Source organism: Mobula hypostoma, chromosome 4 (assembly GCF_963921235.1).
Source record: "Mobula hypostoma chromosome 4, sMobHyp1.1, whole genome shotgun sequence".
Lineage (NCBI taxonomy): Eukaryota > Metazoa > Chordata > Chondrichthyes > Myliobatiformes > Myliobatidae > Mobula > Mobula hypostoma.
The window spans coordinates 160,009,289-160,034,203 of NC_086100.1; the positions used below are offsets into that span (position 1 = coordinate 160,009,289).

Genomic DNA, 24,915 nt, shown 5'->3' on the forward strand with positions numbered 1-24,915 from the left:
AATGCCTGCCTTTTTCCCGACCATGGATGGTGCGCCGATCTGTTGCCACGCTGACAGCGTGACTCCAGTCAACCTCCAGTCTGTCCAAGGCCTCAACGAGACTGGAGAAAACGTCGTTCGCCATTGTGATGTTTGTCATGGGCACCATCTCCACAAGCTCCTTGGTGACGGTGAAAGATGCATCAACATCACGAATAAATATTCCCAATTGAGCTACATCAGTCACATTGGTGTTCTCATCAAAGGCAATAAATGACTTCACCCTGTCTTGCAGTTGACTGTTCAAATCTCCTGCAAGGTCCCCAATTCTCTGCGCCACAGTATTTCTTGATAAGCTGATATTACCAAAAGCCTGTCTCTTCTCAGGGCACACCAGCTCAGCCACCATCAGCATGCATGCTTTGATGAAATCCCCCTCTGAGTATGGCTTTGACGCAGCAGCTATTTTGTTGGCAATAATACAGCTGGCCTTGACAGTTCCTTCATGAGTCTCCCGACTTTTGATGAACACTGATTGCTGTTTTTTCAGAGCTGCTTCAAACTTGTTTACCTTTTGTGTTCTGAATAGTCCTGCGTACTTGTCATATTTTTCTCCGTGTGATGTCTCAGTGTCGTTTGATATTGTACTCTTTTGCCACAGCCACATGTTGCGAGCATATCAGACACACAGGTTTGCCATTGACCTCACAGAAGAAAAGACGATCTTTCCAATTATCGTTAAATATCCGACCTTCGATGTCAACTTTTCTTTTCTTGGAAAGCATTTTGAACCGCAGCAGCAAACAGTCTCAGCCTTGCTACAGGTGTTACTTACCTGAGTACTCTATGTGTTTGTACTGTGTCTGACGACATAAGTGGGGCCCTAGTGGTCTTCAGTGCAGGGTGGTAGGTGCTTACGCACAGCGGGGGGTTACCTGGTGCCTACTGTTTTCTAAGTACACGCAACGAGCAATAGGCGGCACAGACAGCGGTGGGAGAGACAACGGTGAGGGAGAGAGAGAGCGGCCGCCGTACAGATACATAATAAATGGTCGTGAACATACTTTTTTTCCCCCTCCAAATCATCCCGCAGGCCGGATTGGACCCCGGTAGTTTGACACCCCTGATATAGCCCAACATTCCATGTGGATTTATCACCGCCTGGTATGAAGGCTCTAATGTGCAGAATCGAAGGTGGCTGCAGGAGTGTAGACTCAGCTGACTCCATTACGGGCACAACCCTGACCACCATCAAGGTCAGCTTCAAAAGATGCTGCCTCAGGAAGGCAGTATGATCATTAAAGACCCTCACCATCTGGAACATGTGCTCTTCTTATTACTACCATCAGAGTGGAGGTACTGGGAGTCTGAAGACCCACATTCAATGTTTAAGGAAAAGCTTAGTCCGCTCTGCCAGCATATTTCCAAATAATCCATGAAAACTACCTCACTGTTCCTCTTTTGTAAGATTTATTTTTGTAATTTACGGAAATTTTTATGTCTTGCATTGTACTGCTGCCATAAAACAAAAATTTCATGTCATACCTTAGGGATTATAAACCTTATTCCGATTCTGTAGTTGTTGTTGCCTTTCTGCCAAAAAATCAGTGGTTACCAATGGCCTGTATGTGTGGGTATTTTGCCTGCTTTTGTTTTATACTCATGGCTGTACACACTCACATGAAACATGCAATAGGTCTTCAGCAATATACTAACAATGGTGGAATGTTCTGAGTGTAATTCATCCGGTAAGTCTTTATTCAGCAAGATCTTGTTCATTTTTGATTGGGACATTTTCAGTCAAGGCTTCACTGTATGTGACACTTTGTAAGGGTGGAATTTGTATGTATATTTATGGTGAAGTAATATTGACTTGCACCTTCTACATTTACTGAGTGTACACATGCATAATGGCAACCTTTATGCAGAGCATGCCAACATTTCATGAAGATTTCGGGGTGTTTGGAATGGATTTTGCACTTCATTGTCCACCTGGCTGAAATACTCATTGTAACTGTCATGCAGCCTTGAATACCACTGCAAGTGAGGTTGCCCGTTCACTTAGAGTTGACTTTATCTTGTCTCTGGCTCACGCAGCATTTCTTCCATCTGAGTCTTTAGTAAAATATGGTTAGTGTACAACTGGCTTGGAATCAGGTTTGAAACTTGTTGAATCAGAGTCATTGGGTAATATAGCAGGGAAACCGATCCTTTGGCCCAGTTTATCTGTACTGACCCTGGTGCCCATCTTATTGGCATGAAATCCTTCTGTGTGCATTTTAACCATCAATGCCAGTATGAGCATCTTGCATAACTTCCCACTTGATCCTTAGTTTTATTAGTCAAATCTTATCTTGTGGAAGTTAGATATGATGAGAGTGTTCATTGTAATCTTTGTATTTGGAATCTGACTGGAACTGGCTGTGGTACCAGTAAGAGAAAAGAAGGTTTAAAAATGCTGTGAAGGAATCTGAAAATTTCAGAATAGTTGATATGAAATTTAACTAAATCTCATGGTTTATTAGCTAAAAAGGAACACATATTGATCTAGGGGAGTCCATTATGGGATAAGATATGCAAATATAACCATGATGGGTATCACTAATTTAGGGATGGTGTTAAAGTGGATCTATTATCATAATTCAGAAAAAAGATGGTAAATCCAGTAATCAGGTTGGGAATGCTGTAGCATTATATCACAAAGTAGCTTAATGTGCTGGAACTCTGGAACATATAAACTAAAGGGAAAATAGGGCAATATTAGTCTTTTGACTTTACTACTGATCTATTCATGTAGGCTAATTTGTGTTTCGTCATGCTTACAATCCCAGTAGGGAAAGCCAGATCCATTCTTATCTGATCACGGATTTACTCAGAAAACATGTTTAAAATCTCTTAAATAGCAACAAACCAAGATATTTGAGGAGGTAATGTGGAATGTTTGTACCAATCAAAAATGGTTAATCAAAGTGAAAAGAACAATTAAAAGGCAGAAAATAAAGAAGTATTCTGATGAAAGGTCATGAACCAGAAAGGTTGACTGTTTCCCTTTCCACAGATGTTGCCTGACCTGCTGAGTGTTTCCACCAACTTTTGTGTTTGTTCCAGATTTCCTGCATTTTCTATTTTTTGACTGTCGAAGTAGAAAGTACAGCTGTGGAAAGTACGAGATCATGCAGCTTGATTGTTCTGTTTTATTTTTGGGCAAATGAAGGACAATATATAATGAACAATCTTGCATCTAACGCAAAATCCACATCGTAACAAATAACTTAAGAGTGCCTTGACAGGTTAACAGATGATTAGTCTGTATGGAGTTCTTTGGCAACAGTGGCCATCAAGGTCTGAAAATATAGCTGATTATTGGCCCACACAGTGAACAGAAGATACAGGACGATATTTTGATATATATTGTATGCCATTCTCTCTTCTCCCCTCTCCTGTCAGATACAATACACAGAAGTCTGAAAGCCACCATCAGACTCAAGGTCAGCTTCTAGCCCACTGTTATCAAACTCTTGAACAGACCACTCTTCTGCTAAAGGTGAATTCTGGTCTCCTTGTTGTGACTGTTGCACTTCGTTTGTTTACCTGCATTGTACGTTGTAGCTGCAACACTATATTCTGCATTCTGATTTCTTTCTACTACCTTGATGCACATATGTATAGCAGGATCTGTCTGGATAATATACAAACAAATTTTTCACTATACCAGAGACTATATTCACAGTATACATAATAATACAAAAAACAATCTAATCTGATCACTATTGAAGTCAGAAGAATCAGTTGAACTCAGTTCAGATAAAGCCAGCCTGCGCGGTCAAGTTGATCGAGTACTGCAAGACAGGTAAGAGTGCGAGTGGTATGCCAGTTGAAAGCTCGAGCAATATTGTGGATTGTTCCAGAAGTCTTCTGGGTTCAAGTTGGTTACTGGGTTTCCCACATTGCAATAGTAACTGCAATTCATTGGCTGTCAAGCACCTTTGACCTGCTGAAATTGTGAAAGGCAATATTGACTATATGCATCACCTATTGAAGCAGATCTAATAGGTGTTGTTGCAATGCTAAACTTTTTCTCTGCCACAACCAACCACTGAGCTCATCTTTCAATTTTAATTTGACACTTTTTGTTTAACTGTGAAGAACTTCTCAATAATAGCAGCTAAAGCCAGTGATATATTTCTACTCTTGTTGCTTTGAATAACCCAAACTGAATGGAGTCACCAAATTATCAATGACTTGTCGAACATAAAGACACCAGCACTTTGCCCACAATTTTTATTTTATAATGTTAGCAAGGACGGAGGAAGTTTTGTTCAAAATTGTACTGTGAAATATCACCATCATGTCCAAACCGTATTTTTTTATGAAACAAAGAGATGTTTCAAATGGTTACGTGATTGATTCCGCTTTGTCACTATAATTGGGAAGTTTGCACACTGAATGTTGGTGCCATGGAGTTGTTAAAACAAAGCACGTTGATCAGTTAATTGTATGCGCTCTCTCTCTCTCTCTGTGCAGATGCTCCAGAGGTTTGTGAACTCACCAGTTCTGTCACCGGTACAGCTCTCCTCACTATCAAGGTCAACTACAAGAGGCATTTCTCAAAGTGACATCCATCATCAAGGACTCTTACCATCCTGGGAATGTCACCTTCTCTTGCTACCATCAGATAGGAGGTTCAACAACAGCTTTTTCCAAAATGCCGTCAGGTACTTGAACCAAACAGAAAACTGCAAGACCATTCTGGACTGTATTTTGCTTTGTCTCTCTCAACTTGCACTGGTGCTGTTATGTTTATTTTTGTGCATGTGTAAATTATGTATAATTTATGTTAATTTAAGTTGATGTTAACTTTGGTTGAAATGTACTGTGCTTCTGCTGCTGGGAAAAAATGGTGGCATACATGTATACCCAGTATATATATGCCTATGACAAAAATAAACTTGAACTTTTATAGTTACAGGCTGAAGAGAAGGGATAAAGTAACCTCTGGTGATTCTTGTAATAATATATTACTGGTCAACATTCATTGCTCTTGTTAGTTATGTTTTCAGACCACCCGGGGGCAACCCCCTTATTAGTCCAATATGAAGGGCAAATTAACTGCAAATCATTCTCAAAATGACAAAATGGGGAAAGCGGCCAGAGCGTGAGTGGGCCAGTGAAGGAGTGGAGCTTTTGAGGCTTTGACTCGAGAGGCTTCGACGAGAAGAGGCGGAGGACAAGCTAGCTCGCAGTTAGTTTTTACAATGTCTCCTGAGACGGTGATGTGCCGCTCATGTGAGATGTGGCAGTCTTGGGGGAACGCCTCTCTCCTGCAGAGTCACATCTGTCAGAAGTGCATACGGCTGGGCGATCTGGAAGACCGTGTAAGGAATCTGGAGCAGCAGCTGGATGACCTTCGACTCATAAGGGAGAATGAGGCAGTCATAGATGAGAGCGACAGGGAGGTAGTCACACCTAGGCTGTCGGAAGCAGGTCGTTGGGTGACAGTCAGAGGGGGGAAAGCGAAGGTGAGTAGACAGGTAGTGCAGAGCACCCCTGTGGCCATTCCCCTGAATAATAAGTTTACCGTCCTGGATACTGTTGGCGGGGACGACCCACCAGGTGTGAGCCACGGTGGCAGGGCCTCCGGCACTGAGTCTGACCCTGTGGTGCAGAAGGGTGGGTTGGAGAAGAGGAGAGCTGTTGTCATTGGAGACTCTATAGTCAGGGGAGCGGACAGGAGATTTTGTGGATGTGAGAAGGCCACCCGCATGGTTTGTTGCCTCCCGGGTGCCAGGGTCCGAAAGGTCTCTGACCGGGTGCAGAACGTCCTGGTACAAGAGGGAAAGCAACCAGAAGTCGTGATACATGTTGGGACCAACGACATAGGCAGGAAGGGGGATGAGGTCCTGAAGTGTGAGTTTCGGGAATTAGGCGGAAGGCTGAAGAACAGGACCTCAAGGGTGACGTTCTCAGGATTGCTGCCAGTGCTACGTGACAGAGATGGTAAGAATTGGAGGAGATGGCAGTTGAATGCATGGCTGAGGAGTTGGTGCAGGGAGCAGGGTTTTAGATTTTTAGATCATTGGGATCTCTTTCGGGGAAGGTGGGACCTGTACAGATTGAATGGGTTGCACCTGAACTCGAGGGGGAGCAATATCCTTGCAGGTAGGTTTGCTAGCATGGTTCGGGAGGGTTTAAACTAATTTGCGAGGGGAGTGGGACCCAGAGCGATAGAGCAGTGAAAGAAGTGCACGGAGTAAAGCCAGATCTAACATACAGAGAGGCTTTGAGGAAAGAGAAGCAGAATAAATGGTGTAAAGAGAGTAAGGTAGAAGGGCTGAAATGTGTGAACATCAATGCAAGAAGCATCAGGAACAAAGGTGATGAACTGAGAGCTTGGATACATACATGAAATTACGATGTAGTGGCCATTACAGAGACTTGGCTGGCACCAGGGCTGGAATGGATTCTCAATATTCCTGGATTTCAGTGCTTTAAAAGGGATAGAAAGGGCGGAAAAAGGGGAGGAGGGGTGGCATTACTGGTCAGGGATACTATTACAGCTATAGAAAGGGTGGGTAATGTAGCAGGATCCTCTTTTGAGTCAATATGGGTGGAAGTCAGGAACAGGAAGGGAGCAGTAACTCTACTGGGGGTATTCTATAGGCCCCCTGGTAGCAGCAGAGATACAGAGGGGCAGATTGGGAGGCAGATTTTGGAAAGGTGCAAAAATAACAGGGTTGTTATCATGGGTGACTTTAACTTCCCTAATATTGATTGGCACCTGATTAGTTCCAAGGGTTTAGATGGGGCAGAATTTGTTAAGTGTGTCCAGGATGGATTCCTGTCACAGTATGTGGACAGGCCGACCAGGGGGAATGTCATACTAGATCTAGTACTAGGTAATGAACCAGGTCAGGTCACAGATCTCTCAGTGGGTGAGCATCTGGGGGACAGTGACCACCGCTCCCTGGCCTTCAGCGTTATCATGGAAAAGGATAGAATCAAAGAGGACAGGAAAATTTTTAATTGGGGAAAGGCAAATTATGAGGCTATAAGGCTAGAACTTGCGGGTGTGAATTGGGATGATGTTTTTGCAGGGAAATGTACTATGGACATGTGGTCGATGTTTAGAGATCTCTTGCGGGATGTAAGGGATAAATTTGTCCCGGTGAGGAAGATAAAGAATGGTAGGGTGAAGGAACCATGGGTGACAAGTGAGGTGGAAAATCTAGTCAGGAGGAAGAAGGCAGCATACATGAGGTTTAGGAAGCAAGCATCAGCTGGGTCTACTGAGGAATATAGGGAATCAAGAAAGGAGCTTAAGAAGGGGCTGAGAAGAGCAAGAAGGGGGCATGAGAAGGCCTTGGCGAGTAGGGTAAAGGAAAACCCCAAGGCATTCTTCAATTATGTGAAGAAAAAAAGGATGACAGGAGTGAAGGTAGGACCGATTAGAGATAAAGGTGGGAAGATGTGCCTGGAGGCTGTGGAAGTGAGCGAGGTCCTCAATGAATACTTCTCTTCGGTATTCACCAATGAGAGGGAACTTGATGATGGTGAGGACAATATGAGTGAGGTTGATGTTCTGGAGCATGCTGATATTAAGGGAGAGGAGGTGTTGGAGTTGTTAAAATACATTAGGACAGATAAGTCCCCGGGGCCTGACGGAATATTCCCCAGGCTGCTCCACGAGGCGAGAGAAGAGATTGCTGAGCCTCTGGCTAGGATCTTTATGTCCTCGTTGTCCACGGGAATGGTACCGGAGGACTGGAGGGAGGCGAATGTTGTTCCCTTGTTCAAAAAAGGTAGTAGGGATAGTCCGGGTAATTATAGACCCGTGAGCCTTACGTCTGTGGTGGGAAAGCTGTTGGAAAAGATTCTTAGAGATAGGATCTATAGGCATTTAGAGAATCATGGTCTGATCAGGGACAGTCAGCATTGCTTTATGAAGGGCAGATCATGTCTAACAAGCCTGATAGAGTTCTTTGAAGAGGTGACCAGGCATATAGATGAGGGTAGTGCAGTGGATGTGATCTATATGGATTTTAGTAAGGCATTTGACAAGGTTCCACACGGTAGGCTTATTCAGAAAGTTAGAAGGCATGGGATCCAGAGAAGTTTGGCCAGGTGGATTCAGAATTGGCTTGCCTGCAGAAGGCAGAGGGTGGTGGTGGAGGGAGTACATTCAGATTGGAGGATTGTGACTAGTGGTGTCCCACAAGGATCTGTTCTGGGACCTCTACTTTTCGTGATTTTTATTAACGATCTGGATGTGGGGGTAGAAGGGTGGGTTGGCAAGTTTGCAGACGACACAAAGGTTGGTGGTGTTGTAGATAGTGTAGAGGATTATCAAAGATTGCAGAGAGACATTGATAGGATGCAGAAGTGGGCTGAGAAGTGGCAGATGGAGTTCAACCCGGAGAAGTGTGAGGTGGTACACTTTGGAAGGACAAACTCCAAGGCAGAGTACAAAGTAAATGGCAAGATACTTGGTAGCGTGGAGGAGCAGAGGGATCTTGGGGTACATGTCCACAGATCCCTAAAAGTTGCCTCACAGGTGGATAGGGTAGTTAAGAAAGCTTATGGGGTGTTAGCTTTCATAAATCGAGGGATAGAGTTTAAGAGTCGCGATGTAATGATGCAGCTCTATAAAACTCTGGTTAGGCCACACTTGGAGTATTGTGTCCAGTTCTGGTCACCTCACTATAGGAAGGATGTGGAAGCATTGGAAAGGGTACAGAGGAGATTTACCAGGATGCTGCCTGGTTTAGAAAGTATGCATTATGATCAGAGATTAAGGGAGCTAGGGCTTTACTCTTTGGAGAGAAGGAGGATGAGAGGAGATATGATAGAGGTGTACAAGATAATAAGAGGAATAGATAGAGTGGATAGCCAGTGCCTCTTCCCCAGGGCACCACTGCTCAATACAAGAGGACATGGCTTTAAGGTAAGGGGTGGGAAGTTCAAGGGGGATATTAGAGGAAGGTTTTTTACTCAGAGAGTGGTTGGTGCGTGGAATGCACTGCCTGAGTCAGTGGTGGAGGCAGATACACTAGTGAAGTTTAAGAGACTACTAGACAGGTATATGGAGGAATCTAAGATGGGGGCTTATATGGGAGGCAGGGTTTGAGGGTCGGCACAACATTGTGGGCCGAAGGGCCTGTACTGTGCTGTACTATTCTATATCTATATCTATATAACCTTTGGATGCAGGTTACAATAGTTTCCAACAGGTTTACTTTGACAGCCAGTATGGACTCTATGAGCCAAAGTGCCTCTTTTTATGTCAGAATGAAATACAGAGATAGGCAAGATAATAGAAAGTAAGAGAAGGAATAAATTTTGGGTTATATTCTAAACTTTTGACACTTAATTAATCTAACTACAATCTCTTTTGAGACAGCTTATGTGTGAGAATCCCATTACATTCATTCCATGACATTGATAAATTATATCATCTGCACTTTAGTGAATACAATAAAATGGGCACATAATCAACTTAGATTCTAGACAGAAGCCACAAGCTGTACAATTATACAGAGTTTGAAATAAACTGGAATTCTTTTTACAAAACTACTTGTTATTTTCATACCCAGATTCATTCACCGCATGAAATGGCAAGCTATCTTTCAAGCAACAGCAATAAAAACGGAACAGCTATGGATGTTCATCACTAGTTGTTTTGAGTTGTTGGAGAGAAAATTCCATTTTGCACCAAAATGCAAGACACACTTTCTTATCACAGAATTCCATAATATTGAGAATAGTAAGACTTTCCACCAAAGCCCATTCTTTGTATAACAAGACTCAAAGAACAGAACTTACTGGATTGTTCTGGCAGGGAGCACCAGATGCAAGATGTAATGCCAGGGAATTTGATTGTGAAAGATTGCATCTGAATTCTGAATACTGTACAATTCGTGTGCCCTGTGACTTTGACTTTGTTTTTGTCTGGAGCACTGAGGGGAAGCCCATGTAGTCACAGGGGGAAGATGCAATGTCCACACAATCAGCATTTGAGTTTGGGATATGTACACGAACTAAGCTGCTCTGCAATGCACCGCAGTGAACTGTGTTATCCATGCGTTTGCTCTACCTGAAATGTTGGAATGGGTTCCCTTGCACCTCATTTATGGTAATGGTTGGATGTGGAAAACATTCCACAGGTTGCGCTTGTTGTGGAGGTTTGGGTTTCCAGCTCGTACCCCTGCAGACCTCTAGCTGTGGACCAAGGGCATCTGAGCACACCAGTCAAAATGGAAACAGACACAAAGCCGATGAGTTTGACGTCAGCATGAAGGAGATTTTATTTGATCAGACATATTAATTTAAATTACTGAACGCCAATGAATGTGAGGAGGTTGGTTGGCAAATGTCAATGACTACAGTACAAAATTCAGCTCATTATGATGGTATCTTAGCTAATTAAACCCACTTTATTTCCAGCCCTGTAGACTTTCCATTTTAAGTGCATTTACACAAGCCCATTTGAAGGTTTCATTGCATATTCCGGCAAAGTTACAATTCAGTGCTTAAAAAAGATTGCACTCCTTACCCCTCCTGTTCTGCCATTTTTAACTAAATTACATCTCTTGTCTTCAGGTTGGTAGGAGTGACTAAAGTCCAGTTCCCCTCCTCATTTCCCAGAGTAGATTTCACAATGGAGTTGCCAGATACTTCAGCGTATGTTTTATCAGTTGCACAGAGGGGAAGGCCAAAGCCATTTGGAGACTAAAGACAACCCACAAAAATGGTTTACAAATGCCCCTCGCCCATTTTGCAGCTTCTCATAACCATCTAAGTTGCCTTCACAGCACAAAAATGATTTAATGCTACATCTTATCTTTGAAGAGGCATCCTCACTTGTAAAAGAAGAATTTCCAGATACAAAGCACATAGTCTTTACTAGGGTTGATCGTGTTCAAGAAATTCTAAATCTAAACGAATTGGAAACACTTATTCTCAGTAAGCGAGACACCTTTGGATTTGTTGGGCAAAATTCACACAACTACAATCATGACTTCTGCGCATGAATGAGGAACATCACTCCAAAGCCAACTGCTGCATAAAATGAGATGAAGAGTCACTACCAGGTCATTGATTTGAAATCAGTGCAAGAATATTGGCTGCTAGTGTGTAAAGGACGTAATCACAATTCCCATCCACACCAAATGTGTGTAGTGAAGCAAAGAAAGCACAATCCTTATACCCACAAAATATCCAGTGAGGCAGACACAAATACTATTTTTATGCACACATGTTGATAGCTTCTGTCTCTACAGAAGCTGCCTGATCTGCTGAGCCTTCCCAGCATGTTCTGCTTTTGTTCCCGTTCACAGATGTTACCCCCGAGACAATCACAGATATAATCCCTTTCCCCACTACCATGTAGAGATGTAACCAACTGCCATTTTACAAGATCCAAATTCAGAGTAGTGCTGGCAATCAAAGGTGAATTTAGTTTCCAGGGTCACCGTCCTTGAACCTTTAGCAGCATCTCTCATCACCGGCTTCCTTCTGATAGGTATGTAGCTGAGAAAGGAACTTCAGTGCATCAAGTCTGTACACAACACAATGTACTGGGCCACTCATACATCATGCTGATATCTCCGGTGAATGGTGGATTTAATCACAAGGATGACTACAACATTGAAACGGACTCAACAGTGGAGAGAGTTTTGTACATTCCATTTAATTGGTTTCACAGAAACACCAGATATTTATATACACTCATCAAAACACCAGCACAAACTGATTTTCAGTGTCACAGTTGATACTCATGTGCATAGCTCCATGCTGGCTATTGCAAACATTGTACACCAGACAAAGTCCTCAGCAACAGAGCCATCTGACATGAAAAACACAGCAATAAATAGGTTACACAAAGTTACACACACATAAACAAAGACACACACACACACACATGCATTCAAACACTCACACGGACGTACAAACACATGCACTCACACACTCACAAAGTTTCTTTGTTTACAGATTGGAAAGCAGTAAACAATGTTATAATATTGAACTTCAAAACTAGTGGGGTATAAACTCATCCTCAGCTGTGTGCTATAAGTGTAGAGGTACTCTGAGTTCCACTTCAAAATCCTGTTCCATTGACTTCAGCAGAACCAAATGCTGGAAGAGTGTGGGCAGCTGCTACATGACAGCACGTTTAATGCAAGTGACTGAGGATGGATTTCCAACCCAATACTGACAGAATAAGGAGGCTCCTGTCCCTAGACCCTCATCACAGTGGGAGGGACCTGAACAAAGCCACAACAATCTGGATTACAGCAAATAAAAGACTTTAAAGTACACTGTGAACAAGCTTACACTTGGAAAAAAAGAATTTTACAACGAGTCACATTTGAATTGAAGAACTTCCACATGGTAAAAGAATGGTGGGGGGATAAAGTTCTTGGTGTGTGTGCCCATTCTGATGACACTCACGCTTCGGGCTCATACTCTTGATATTCGTCCTATATAGAGAGAGATTGGAAAATGAGAAAAATATCAGGGCTTTTGAAGTAAAAGAATTTTCTTTCCATTTCCCTTCCCTCTTTGGAGGGAAGTATCAGTACAGAGAAAACAACACCCCCATTAATTTGGTTATTTCAGAGCAGCCTAACTCACCCTGCTCTCATTGGTGGCTGTATGTCTCATATCCTTCTGTCCATTTGTTCATATTCTCAACCAACTGGCAGAATTTTTCATTAATAGTTCATAAATTAATCACTTAGGAATTTACTGGTGTTGGGGAATGAGCTAAAGGGTTACACAGCATATTAATTACACAGTATCTTAATGATCATTTTGGTTATGACCCAGCCACAGCAAAGTTCCATACAGCTTATAGTTAGAGGCGGAGAGTTGTGTCAGTGCAAGCAGGGTGCTGAAGGAGTGAGTAAATAAAGGAACCTGCTGAGGGGGTTCCCACCTGGCTTGGTGCATTAGCACAATTATTGTTCTGAGAGGGCCATTATGAGACCGTCACCTACTTTCCCTGACAATGCTCCAAATGTGCATTGCAATGTTTGTGATGTCATTCCGTGTATCTGGTCTGAGGGGTCATGTCATCAGCATGTGAGCGACTCAAGCAGAGCGGATGTCAGGATGAATGGGTGTCAAGCCATCTCACATGTGAAGTGGCAACTCCAGACCAAACAAATCACTGAAGGATGCTCAACAGTGGTGGCAGGTCTGGAATGCTGTCACCTCTTACAAAATAAACGCAAGCAACATATTCCAACCTCACTCCCTCTGCACTAATCCTAACCTCATCATCAAACCTGCCGATAAAGGGGGTGCTGTAGTAGTCTTGCATACTGACCTCTACCTTGCTGAGTCTCAGCGACAACTCTCAGACACCTCCTCTTACTTACTCCTGGAACAGGACCCCACTAAGGAAGACCAGGCATTGTATCCCCAACCATACTAGCTCTGGGGATCTCCTATCCACTGCCAACAATCTCATAGATCCCGCACCTGCACCTCCCATTTCTACCTCCTACCTAAGACCCACAAGCCCGTTGTCCAGGTAGACTCATTGTTTCAGCTCATTCCTGCCCCACTGAACTCATATCTGTATACCTCGACTCTGTTTTATCCCCCCTCGTTCAGACCCTTCCTACTTACATCCATGACACTTCACATGCTCTGGATCCTCACCTACTATCCTATCAGCCTCTGCATCCAGCTCATAATTCTCCGCAACTTCTGCCATCTCCAATGGGATCCCACCACCAAGGACATCTTTCCCTCCCCCCACTTTCTGCTTTCCATAGGGATTGCTCCCTCTGTGACTCCCTTGTCCATTTGTTCCTCCCCACTGATGGTATGAACATAAGATTTCTCAAACTTATGGTATTGGCAACCCCCTCCTTCACCAGTCCCCATCCCCTTTTCCCTCTCTCAACATATCCCCTTGCCTGCCCATCACCTCCCTCTGGTGCTCCTCCCCACTTTTCTTTCTTCCAGGGCCTTCTGTCCTCTCCTATTAGATTCCCCCTTCTCCAGCCCTGTATCTCTCTCACCAATTATCTTTCCAGCTCTTCACTTCACCCCTCCCCCTTCTGGTTTCACTTATCACCTTGTGTTTCTCCCTCTCCTTCACCTCCCCCACCCCCCACCTTTTAACTCTGTTCCTCATCTTTTATATTCCAGTCCTGCTGAAGGGTCTTGGGCCGAAACATCAACTGTACTCTTTCCCATAGATGTTGCCTGGCCTGCCAAATTCCTCCAGCATTTTGTGTTTGTGTTGCTTGGATTTCTAGCATATGCAGATTTTCACTTGTTTATGTGACAACAAAGCTATGCTCTCAAATGAGATCAAAGCCTTTTATGCTCACTTTAACCAACAAAACATGAAGGCATCATCACAAACTCCCAAAGCCCCGACAACTCTGTGATTTCAGTCGCTGAGGCTGACATGAGAGCATCCTTTAGGAGGGAGAACCCCTGGGAAACATCTGGCCCAGACGGAGTACCTGGCCATGAATTGAAGTCCTGTGCTGATTAACTGTTTCTAGTGATCACTGATATCTTTAACTTCTCGTTTCAGTAGTGTGAAGTACCCACTCACTTCAAGCAGGCTTCAATTATACCAGTGCCTCTGAAGAAGGTGGTAACCTGCAACAATGACTATTGTCCAGTAGCACTTACATCCACTATGATGAAGTGCTTTGAGGGGTTGGTGATGAAACCTATCAACTCCTTCCTGAGGAGCAACTTGGATCTGTTCCAGTTTCCCTCCCATCACAACAGGTCAACAGTTTCATTGACTCAACCCTGGAACGTCTGGACATTGAATGCTCATACATCAGGATGCTCTTCATTGACTACAGCTCTGCCGTCAATACTAACATCACCTCAAAACTAATGATATTAAAGCTTCAGTACCTTGGCTTTAATACCTCATTGTGTAACTGGATCCTTGATTTCCTCACTTGCTGACCCCAGTCAGTTCGGATTGACAATACAGTATTTCCTCCACAATCAACATCAGCACAGGTGCACCACTAGGTTATGGGCTTAGCCCCCTGCTCTACTCGCTTAATACTTATGACTGTGTGACTAAGCACAGCTCCATTGTCATATTTTTAAGTTCGCTGATGACACTACTGCCATTGGCTGAATCAAGGGTGGTGACAATTCAGCATACAGAAGGGAGAGTGAAAATTTGGCTGAGTTTTGCCACAACAACAACCTCTCACTCAATGGCAGCAAGACCATGAACTGGTTATTGACTACAAGAGGAGAAAACTGGAGGTCCATAAGCCAGTCGTCATCAGGGGATCAGTGGTAGAGAAGGTCAGCAACTTTAAATTCCTTGATAATATCATTTCAGAGGATCTGTCAGGTCGCTCTGCTTTCTCAGAAGTTTGCAAAGGTGCGGCATGTCACCTAAAACCCTGACAATCTTTTATAGATGTGTGGTGGAGAGTATACCAACTAGTTGCATCACGGTCTGATACGGAAACACCAATGCCCTTGAACAGAAAAGCCTACAAAAGTAGTGGATACGGCCTAGTCCATCACAGGGAATGTCCTTCCCACCATTGTGCACATCTACACAGAGCAGTGTTGCAGGAAAGCAGCATTAATTATCAAGGACCTCCACCACCCAGGCCACACTCTCCGTACGCTGCTACCATCAGGAAAGTGGTACAGGAGTCTTAGATCCCACACCACCAGGTTCAGGAACAGTTATTACCCCTCAACTGTCAGGCTATTTAACCAGAGGGGATAACTTCATTCACTCCAACACTGATAATGGACTCACTTTCAAGGACTCTTCATCTCATTTTCCCAATATTTATTGCTTATTTGTTACTATAATTATTATTATTATTCGTATTTTCTGTTTGCTGTTTTTTACACATGGGTTGTTTGTTGTCTTGCTGTGTGCGGTTTTTCAATGATTCTATGGTGTTTTTTGTATCTACTGTGAGAACCCACAAGAAGATGAATCTCAGGGTTGTATGTGGTGACATATACATACTCGGATAATAAATTTGCTTTGAACTTTGAACTTTTCAAGTGGCATATTTCAAGCAAAAATTTGTGGTAATCCTACCCCATGCCAGAAATAGCCAATTTCTATGAGCAAATTATTGCAGGAAATAGTACTGAACACTTAAGATTTCTTGGCCACTTTTTTTTTGTCGCAACAGTTTACTATAACGGAATATCCATTTCAGAGGAGGTTCGATACCATGGGTCTGTATAAACGTAGCACTTAGTGTAATGGCCAGACTGGGTAAAGGTGTTACATTTCTTTCCTTGAAGGATATCAGGTTTTTATGACAATCCTACCATCACTCTTTCCAGATTTATTTATTTATTTATTTACTTAATTTTAAATTTGCTATCGTAGGATTTGAAATTTCAGTTAAAACTCATTGGATCTTTAGTTGAGGTCCTGCAATTCTGGATCAGCACATAAATATTAAAACTCACTCTACAGTCTCCGTAAGTCATAGTGAGCTTTGCGATGCAGTCCTCTATGCTTATCTGGATGAATACAGCTCCAACTACACTAAGCACCGTGCAAGACACTGCAATTCATTAGACTGGCCATGCCCAACACTCACTTCTGTCACCACCAATGAACTGCAGCTACTATGTGTGTGCATGGAAAACACAACAGCTCCCAGATCCATCCAAGTGAGGCACTATCATGCCTTGGAAACATACTTCTTGCAGGCTGATCTGAGCACACCCTTGCATGTGTTGATTGCTGAGGAGTCTAGGACCAGAGGGTGCAGCCTCATAATACAGGGATGTCCATTTAGAACTGAGTTGAGAAGGAATTTTTTTTTAGCCAGAAGGTGGTGACTCTGTGGAATTCATTGTCACAGACGGCTGTGGGGGCCAAGTCATTAGGTATATTTAATGCGGAGGTTGATAGGTGCATGATTAGTCAGGGCATCAAAGGAGAAGGCAGGAGAATGGGGTTAAGAAAGATAACAAATCAGCCATGATGGAATTGTGGAACAGACTGTATGGGTCAAATGGCCTAATTTTGGTCCTATGTCTTATAGTTAATAACACAAATTATATATTACCCTGTATGTTTCGACACACATATGATAAATAAACTTGAATCTTGAATCTCTCTCACTTTACCTTCTGTCATCGTAAATCCTGTAACACCCTTTTCAATTACTTGGTATGAACACCTTTAGCTCAACAGTCCAGCAGTTGAACAGAATGAATGACCACCACTTTCTCAAGGGTGATTGTAGATGAACGATAAATGCTGGTTTGGTTAGACCTGCTCAGATCCCATAAGTAGAAAGTACCTCTATCAAGCTCCACATCCCTCAAACTAAACAATCATCGTGGGCAGACTGAGAGGGAGCCATTTGTAGTGGTTGTCCCTTCTGCTTGCCTGGAGGACCAGCCCAATGAGGTTCAACTGATTGATCAACCTGCAGCTGTGAACTCAGTCAGCAGTTCCTGACCTCACCTGGGATTCAGACAGGTTAATTTTGCAGCACTGGATCGTGATTCCCTTGTTGATCTGTACTCAAGTCTCCAACCACCATATCAAAAACAGGTGCTATGTGTCTAAGCTCAGCTGGTTCAACACTCTAAGGACAATCTGTCTCCATGGATTACAGGCCATCTGCACATTGTTATACCCCTCTCCATCCTCTGCATGTTAATTACCTCTCCCTAATCTGCCTTCCTTTCTCCTGCTTCCCGAATTATGGGAAGGGGAATTTGTAGAGTGCTTATGAGATGGCTTTTTAGAGCAGCTCCTGGTTAAACCCACTGGAGGATCAGCTATTCTGGACTGGGTGTTGTGCAATGAGTCTGAATTAATTAGAGAGCTTAAGATAAAAGATCATAATATGATCAAATTTCACCCTGAAATTTGAGAAGGAAAATCTGAAGTCAGATATATCAGTATTACATTGGAGTAAATGGAATTACAGAGACATGAGAGAGGAGTTGGCCAGAATTGATTGGAAAAGAACACTGACAAGGATGACAGAGGATCAGCAATGGCTGGAATTTCTGGAAGCAATTTAGAAGGCACAGGATATATACATCCCAAAGAGAAAGAAGTATTCTAAAGGAATGATGACAGAACAGTGGCTAACAAGAGAAGTCAAAGCCAATATAAAAGCCAAAGAGAGGCCATGCAATAGAGCAAAAATTAGTCAGATTAGAGGATTAGGAAGCTTTTAAAAACCAACCGAAAGCAACTAAAACCAAGGGAAGGAGAAGATGGTGGCGCGACGCAGCGTGCGCAGCCACTCCGAATGATATCGTATTTGTTAAAATAGGGGCCGTACACAATCCTGATTTGATGAAGACAGACATGAAGAAGCACGGAGGAACATCTGGAGAAACTTCTGAAATGCCTGCTTCACTGCCGCTGCTACTGTGCGATCGAGAATCTCCGGAGGGGAAGGCCCCAAATCCTCAGCTTTGCCTATTGCCTGTTGCCGGGGCCGGGGTCGAAGCGCTCGGCAGAGGTGGTGCTCAGTGCTCGGTGCTCGGTGCTCGGTGTCAGAGAGCTGGTCGGAGGCTCGGAGTTTTTGGATGGACTCGGAGTCAGACTGTGGTCGGGTGCTTCCAGTATGCTGCATCGGCAAGTTTGCAGCGCTGGAAGCCCTGTCTATGTGAGATGATGGGACTTTCGAGAGACTTTGAGACTTTTTACCGTGCCCGTGGTCTGTTCTTCTATCAAGTTATGGTATTGCTTGCACTGTTGTAACTATATGTTATAATTTTGTGGTTTTTGTCAGTTTTTTTAGTCTTGGTTTGTCTTGTGTTTCTGTGATATCATTCTGGAGGAACAAAATGTATCATTTCTTAATGCATGCATCACTAAATGACGATAAAAAAGGACTGCGTGTCCTCCTAATCTAATCTAATCTAAAAAAGTCATTAAGAAGGTAGAGATGGAATATGAATGTAAGCTAGCCAATAATATTACAGAGGATACCAAAAGTTTCTTCAGATACATAAAGTGTAAAAGGGAGGCGAAAGTGGATATTGGACCACTGGAAAATTATGCTGGAGAGGTAATAATGGGAGACAACGAAATATCAGACAAACTGAATAAGTATGTTGCATCAGTCTTCACTGTGGAAGACACTAGTATTATGGTGGAAGTTTGAGGTATCAGGGGTCATAAAGTATGTGAATTTTCCATAACTAGAGAGAAAGTTTTTGGGAAACAGGAAGGTCTGAAGGTAGATCAGTCACCTGGACTAAATGGTGTACACCCCAGAGTTCTGAAGTAGGTGGCTGATGAGATCTTGGAGGCGTTAGTAATGATCTTTCAAGAATTGCTAGATCCTGGAATGGTTCTGGAAGACTGGAAAACTGCAAATATCACTTCACTCTTCAAGAAAGGAGAGAGGCTGAAGAAAGGAAATTATAGGCCAGTTAGTCTGACTTCAGTGGTTGGGAAGATGCTGGAGTTGATTATTAAGGATGTGGTCTCAAGGTATTTGGAAGCACATGATAAAATAGGCTGATGTCAGCATGGTTTTCTCAAGGGAATACTTGCCTGACAAATCTGTTGGAATTCTTTTAAGAAGTATCATACAGGATAGTCAAAGGAGAATCTGTTGATGTTGTGTACTTGGATTTTCAGAAGGTCTTTGACAAGGTGCCACACATGAGGCTGCTTAACAAGATATGAGCCCATAGTATTATAGGAAAGATTCTAGCATGGATAAATCAGTGGCTGATTAGCAGGAGGCAAAGAGGAGGAATAAAGGGAGCCTTTTCTGACTGGCTGCCGGTGACTAGTGGTGTTCCACAGGCTTCTATGTTGGGACCGATTCTTTTTACGCTATATGTCAATGATTTGGATGACAGAATTGATGGCTTTGTTGTAAAGTTTGAAGAAGATACAAAGATAATTGGAGGGGCAGTTAGGTTTGAGGAAGTAGAGAGCCTACAGAAGGACTTAGACTGATTCGGAGAATAGGCAAAGAAATGGCAGAAGTAATACAGTGTTAGGAACTGTATAGTCATGCATTTTGGTAGAAGAAATGAAAGAGTTGACTGTTTTCTAAATGGAGAAAAACATGCAAAAAAAAACTGAGACACAAACAGACTTGGAAGTCCTTGTGCAGGATTCCCTAAAGGTTAATTTGCAGATTGAATCTGTGGTGAGGAAGGCAAATGCAATGTTAGCATTCATTTCAAGAGGACTAGAATATAAAAGCAAGGATGTAATATTGAAACTTTATAAATCATTGGTGAGGCCTCACTTGGAGTATTGTGAGCAGGTTTGGGTCCTTTATCTTAGAAAAGATGTGCTGAAACTGGAGAGGGTTCAAAGGAGGATCATGAAAATGATTCCAGGATTGAATGGCTTGTCAGATGAAGAGTGTCTGATGGCTCTGGGTCTGTATTCACTAGAATTCAGAAGAATGAGCAGTGACCTCATTGAAAGTTATCGTTGAAAGATCTTGATAGAGTGAATGTGGAGGGGATGTTTCCTATGGTGGGAGAGTCCAAGACCAGAGGACACAGCCTCAGAATAGTTGGCATCCTTTTAGAGTGGAGATAAGGAGGAATTTCTTGAGCTAGAGAGTGGTGAATCTGTGGAATTCCTTGCCACAGGTAGCTGTGGAGGCCAAGTCTTTATGTATATTTAAGGCAAAGGTTGATAGATTCTTGATTGGTCAGAGTGTGAAGGCAGGAGATTAGGGTTGAGAAGAAAATTGGATCAGCCATGATGAAATGGTGGATCTGACTCGATGGGCCAAATGGCCTAATTCTGATCCTATATCTTATAGTATTATGGTCTTTTATGTAACTGATCAAGACTTCCCTTAATGGCAAGCGTTTTGACCACCATGTGATGGTGGATGCTCACATTCTTACCTCAGCTCTGTGTCCAGATTTTCTTCCTAAATAGTTTAACTAACCTGTTAGTGGCCAATGTATGCTTCTTTGTTCAGGACTCCTACATAGATGAGGACAGCTTGTCCACATTCGATCAACCAGCACCCACTCATTATTCAATCCATCTTGTGAGGCTCTCCCTGTCTATGGAGTCAGAGCCATGACTTTAACAGAGGACAGGGTAAAAAGTAACTGTAGCAATTTTAAATAAGTTGAAGTCATTGTACAGGAATTCTCTACTTTTGCTCTCCTATCTCAAAACTACAATTATACTTTGATGTGATCACACTTGGGGTCTTGTGTGCAGTTCTGATCTTATCTTCTAAATGATGCACTTGTCATAAGAGAGAATTGAACAAAGATTCACAAAGTTGTCCTGGAGCCACAGGGTCATAGAGTAATTCAGCATGGAAACTGACCCTTTAGTCCAACTAGCCCACACCCATCAAGATGCCGATCTAAGCTAGTCCCACTTGCCCATGTTGGCCTATACCCTGTCTAAATATCTCTTAAATATTGTTACTGTAACCTGCCTCAACCACTTCCTCTGGCAGCTTGTTCCACAAATCCACCTCTCTCTATGTGAGGAAGAGGATTTTCAAGTTCCCTTTAAATCTTTCCCCTCTCACCTTAAGCTATGTCCTCTAGTTTTTGATTCCTTTTCCTTGGGAAAAACAGTGTGCATTCCGGGATTTCTGGGCTATGAGGAATGACTGATTTGATTAGGCCTTTATTCATTAGAATTCAAAAGAATAAATGGAGATTTTATGGCAACGTACAAAATAATAACAGGGCTCAAAGGCTGAATGTAAGAATGATGTTCTCCCTCATGGGATGTCAAGAACCAGAGGTTCAAATTTACGATGCAGGGTAAGACATCAAAGGCCAATATAAGGATACATTTTCTTGATTCAGAAAATGGTAAACTTATGGAAGTATCTACTTTCGGTAGCAATGGAAATTGAGCAGGAGGTAGGTAGATTTCAGGGCACAAAAAGACATTAAACAGTACAAGGAGAGAGAGCAGGAATATGGTAATTAGATAGAGGATCAATGAGTTTTATATTGAAATGTTAAGCATTGGATGAGTAGTTGCTTTAATTTTCAGTTTCTATTACTGTCCCTCCAAATGTCCTGGAATAATGTAGTCAGGTATCTCAGTTACTCAGCCTTAATAAAAGCAAAAAAGAGGGCATATATTATAACAGAAATTAGTTGGAAGGCAGAGGATTGGAAAGCTTTTAAAACCCAACAGAACGCAACTAAAAAAGCCATAAGGAGAGAAAAGACAAAATATGAAGGTAAGCTCACCAATAATATAAAGAGGATACAAAAGTTTCTTTTCAATATATAAAAAATAAAAGAGACACTCTGCCAGGCAGAATCAGAACAGTTTGCACCTACCCCAGGAACTGCACCATAGGCCTCAGCATCAGGGTCCATCTGCAGTGTTTCTGTACGATCCATAACACCCTCCTGTGGGAAGAAATCTTCATCCTGTCAACAAAGGAAGTGACTGTCAGTACCATTGGATTCAATCCTGCTTCAATGTTACGCCTGCCTTTTGAAATGCACAATCTCTCCACTCTGAGAGTATAATGTATATCAACAGACAATGTACATTTATCATAAAGAACAAATTCAATTTAGCCCGTGGAAGACTATTCCAAAAATGACACTAGGCAATTATAGATCATTTTGTTTCACTACCGATGAGCTAGGAGGTTACGGGTTTGAGCCCCATGAAACAGTACAAAAATCTAGGCGTGCACAACAGAGGGAAGGCTGCATCAAATGAAACAATAAACTAAGGCACTGTTGTCCACACAGATGGATTACAAAGATCTCATCATTTCATTTTGAAAAAGCGTGATGGAAGTTCTGTGCTTATCCTTATTGATAGTCATGTCCCATCACAAAATAGACTCCATCATCTTCAGACCCTTTGTTGCCTCCACTTGCCAGCTTCTGTCACTATTTCCACTCTTCCTTCTTCAATCTACCATTATCTCTTCATACTGGCTATCTCCCTCTGTCCTTCAGCCCAGAGGAAGGGTCTTGACCTGAAACACTGACAGTCCATTTCACTTCGCAGATGCTGCCTGACCTGCTCTGCCTCTTCAGCATCTTGTGTGTTGCTCCATATTCCAGCATTTGTAGTCTTTTTTTGTCCCTCAAAATAGATTGCCCACTCATTCAGCAGCCTCTTGGTACTTGACAACAGCAAAGGGGCTGCCTTCTCAACTCAAAATGACGACCATCCCTTTGCTTTCACAGATGCTACGTAACTCAATGAGTTCATCCAGAAGTTTGTTTTTTTGCTTCCATTTGAACAAAACTTGCAGTGATATAAGCACTGCAACAAAAGCACAGTAATGTTAAAATTAAGGAAACAAATATCCTTTTCTCACTCTTCTCTTCCTGTTTCAGCTTTTCTGCCCTGCAACCCCTTTCAGTGCTCACACCTTCCTCACACAGGGTCTGATTAAGTGTTAAGACTGTTGGCCATAGGGACATAAAGTATTATGGCACAGAAATAAGCTCTTTGATCTACCATGTCCATGTTGAACATTAGGACTTCATCTGAAATGCACCAATATATTCACTGGGAAAGATTTCCACCCTGATTGTCCATTGCATAAAAACACATGAAATCCAAACTTCACAACACTTTAAGAAATACTTTGAAAATGTTAATAAACTAATAGATCAATAAATATTTTCATTAAATTTTATACAGCATTTACCCAGAACGTACAAATAATATTATTGAATTACAGTAGATATAGAAAAGCACTAACCATCTAGATTATAGGCAAATTTATTAGTTGATTAGTTAAAATTAGTTAGCACTCAAGATCTGCAGCTGGAACTTCAACTTCCTCACAGACAGGACCCAGGCTGTAAAAATAGGGGACAAGCTCTCCTCTATAGTCACTCTGAGCACCGGTGCCCCACAAGGCTGTGTACTCAGCCCCCTGCTGTACTCAGTGTACACCCATCTTTGTGTAGCCAAGTTTCCATCAAACTCAATATACAAGTTTGCTGCTGACACCACAATTGTAGGCCGTATCTTGGGTAATGATGAGTTTGAGTACAGAGAGGAAATTAAGAACCTGGTGGCATGGTGCGAAGACAATAACCTATCCCTCAATGTCAGCAAGACAAAGGAATTGGTTATTTACTTCAGAAGGAGTGGTGGACCGCATGACCCCACTTACATTGGTGGTGCGCAAGTGGAACAGGTCAAAAGCTTTAAGTTCCTCGGGGTCAATATCACAAATGACCTGACTTGGTCCAACCAAGCAGAGTCCATGGCCAAGAAGGCCCACAGCGCCTTTACTTCCTGAGGAAGCTAAGGAAATTTGGCCTGTCCCCTAAAACCCTCACTAATTTTTATAAATGCACCGTAGAAAGCATTCGTCTAGGGTGCATCACAACCTGGTATGGAAGTTGCCCTGTCCAAGACCGAAAGAAGCTGCAGAAGATCGTGAACACAGCCCAGCACATCACACAAACCAGTCTTCCATCCTTGGACTCACTTTACACCGCACGCTGTCGGAGCAGTGCTGCCAGGATAATCAAGGACACGACCCACCCAGCCAACACACTTTTTGTCCCTCTTCCCTCCGGGAGAAGGCTCAGGAGCTTGAAGAGTCGTACAGCCATATTTGGGAACAGCTTCTTTCCAACTGTGATAAGACTGCTGAACGGATCCTGACCCAGATCTGGGCCGTACCCTCCAAATATCCGGACATGCCTCTCGGTTTTTTTGCACTACCTTACTTTCCCTTTTCTATTTTCTACTTATGATTTATAATTTAAATTTTTAATATTTACTATCGATTTGTACTCCAGGGAGCACGAAGAGCAGAATCAAATATCGCTGTGATGATTGTAGCTCTAGTATCAATTATTTGGCGACAATAAAGTTTAAAGTAATAAAGTATAAAGTATAATCCAAATGTAATCTGGTCCCAGGGAATTTGGACTGGAAAATTTTCATGGTTGAAGCAATGAATGCATGAAAACACTAAAGGGCTTTGCAGACAGGAT

General features: G+C 42.6%; 1 protein-coding gene across 1 annotated transcript in view; it reads right to left on the reverse strand.

Moving 5' to 3' along the window:
* Nucleotides 1-9,338: 9,338 nt before the first annotated feature.
* LOC134344961 (alpha-synuclein-like) overlaps nucleotides 9,339-24,915 on the reverse strand; it is a 138,622-nt gene continuing 123,045 nt past the window's right edge. Inside the window, exons 4-5 of the mRNA XM_063045095.1 lie at nucleotides 22,264-22,356; nucleotides 9,339-12,455 (exon numbers count right to left, since the gene is read on the reverse strand). Coding sequence (XP_062901165.1) covers nucleotides 12,423-12,455; nucleotides 22,264-22,356 — 126 coding nt within the window. The 3' untranslated portion in view covers nucleotides 9,339-12,422. The remainder of the gene's footprint in view (nucleotides 12,456-22,263; nucleotides 22,357-24,915) is intronic.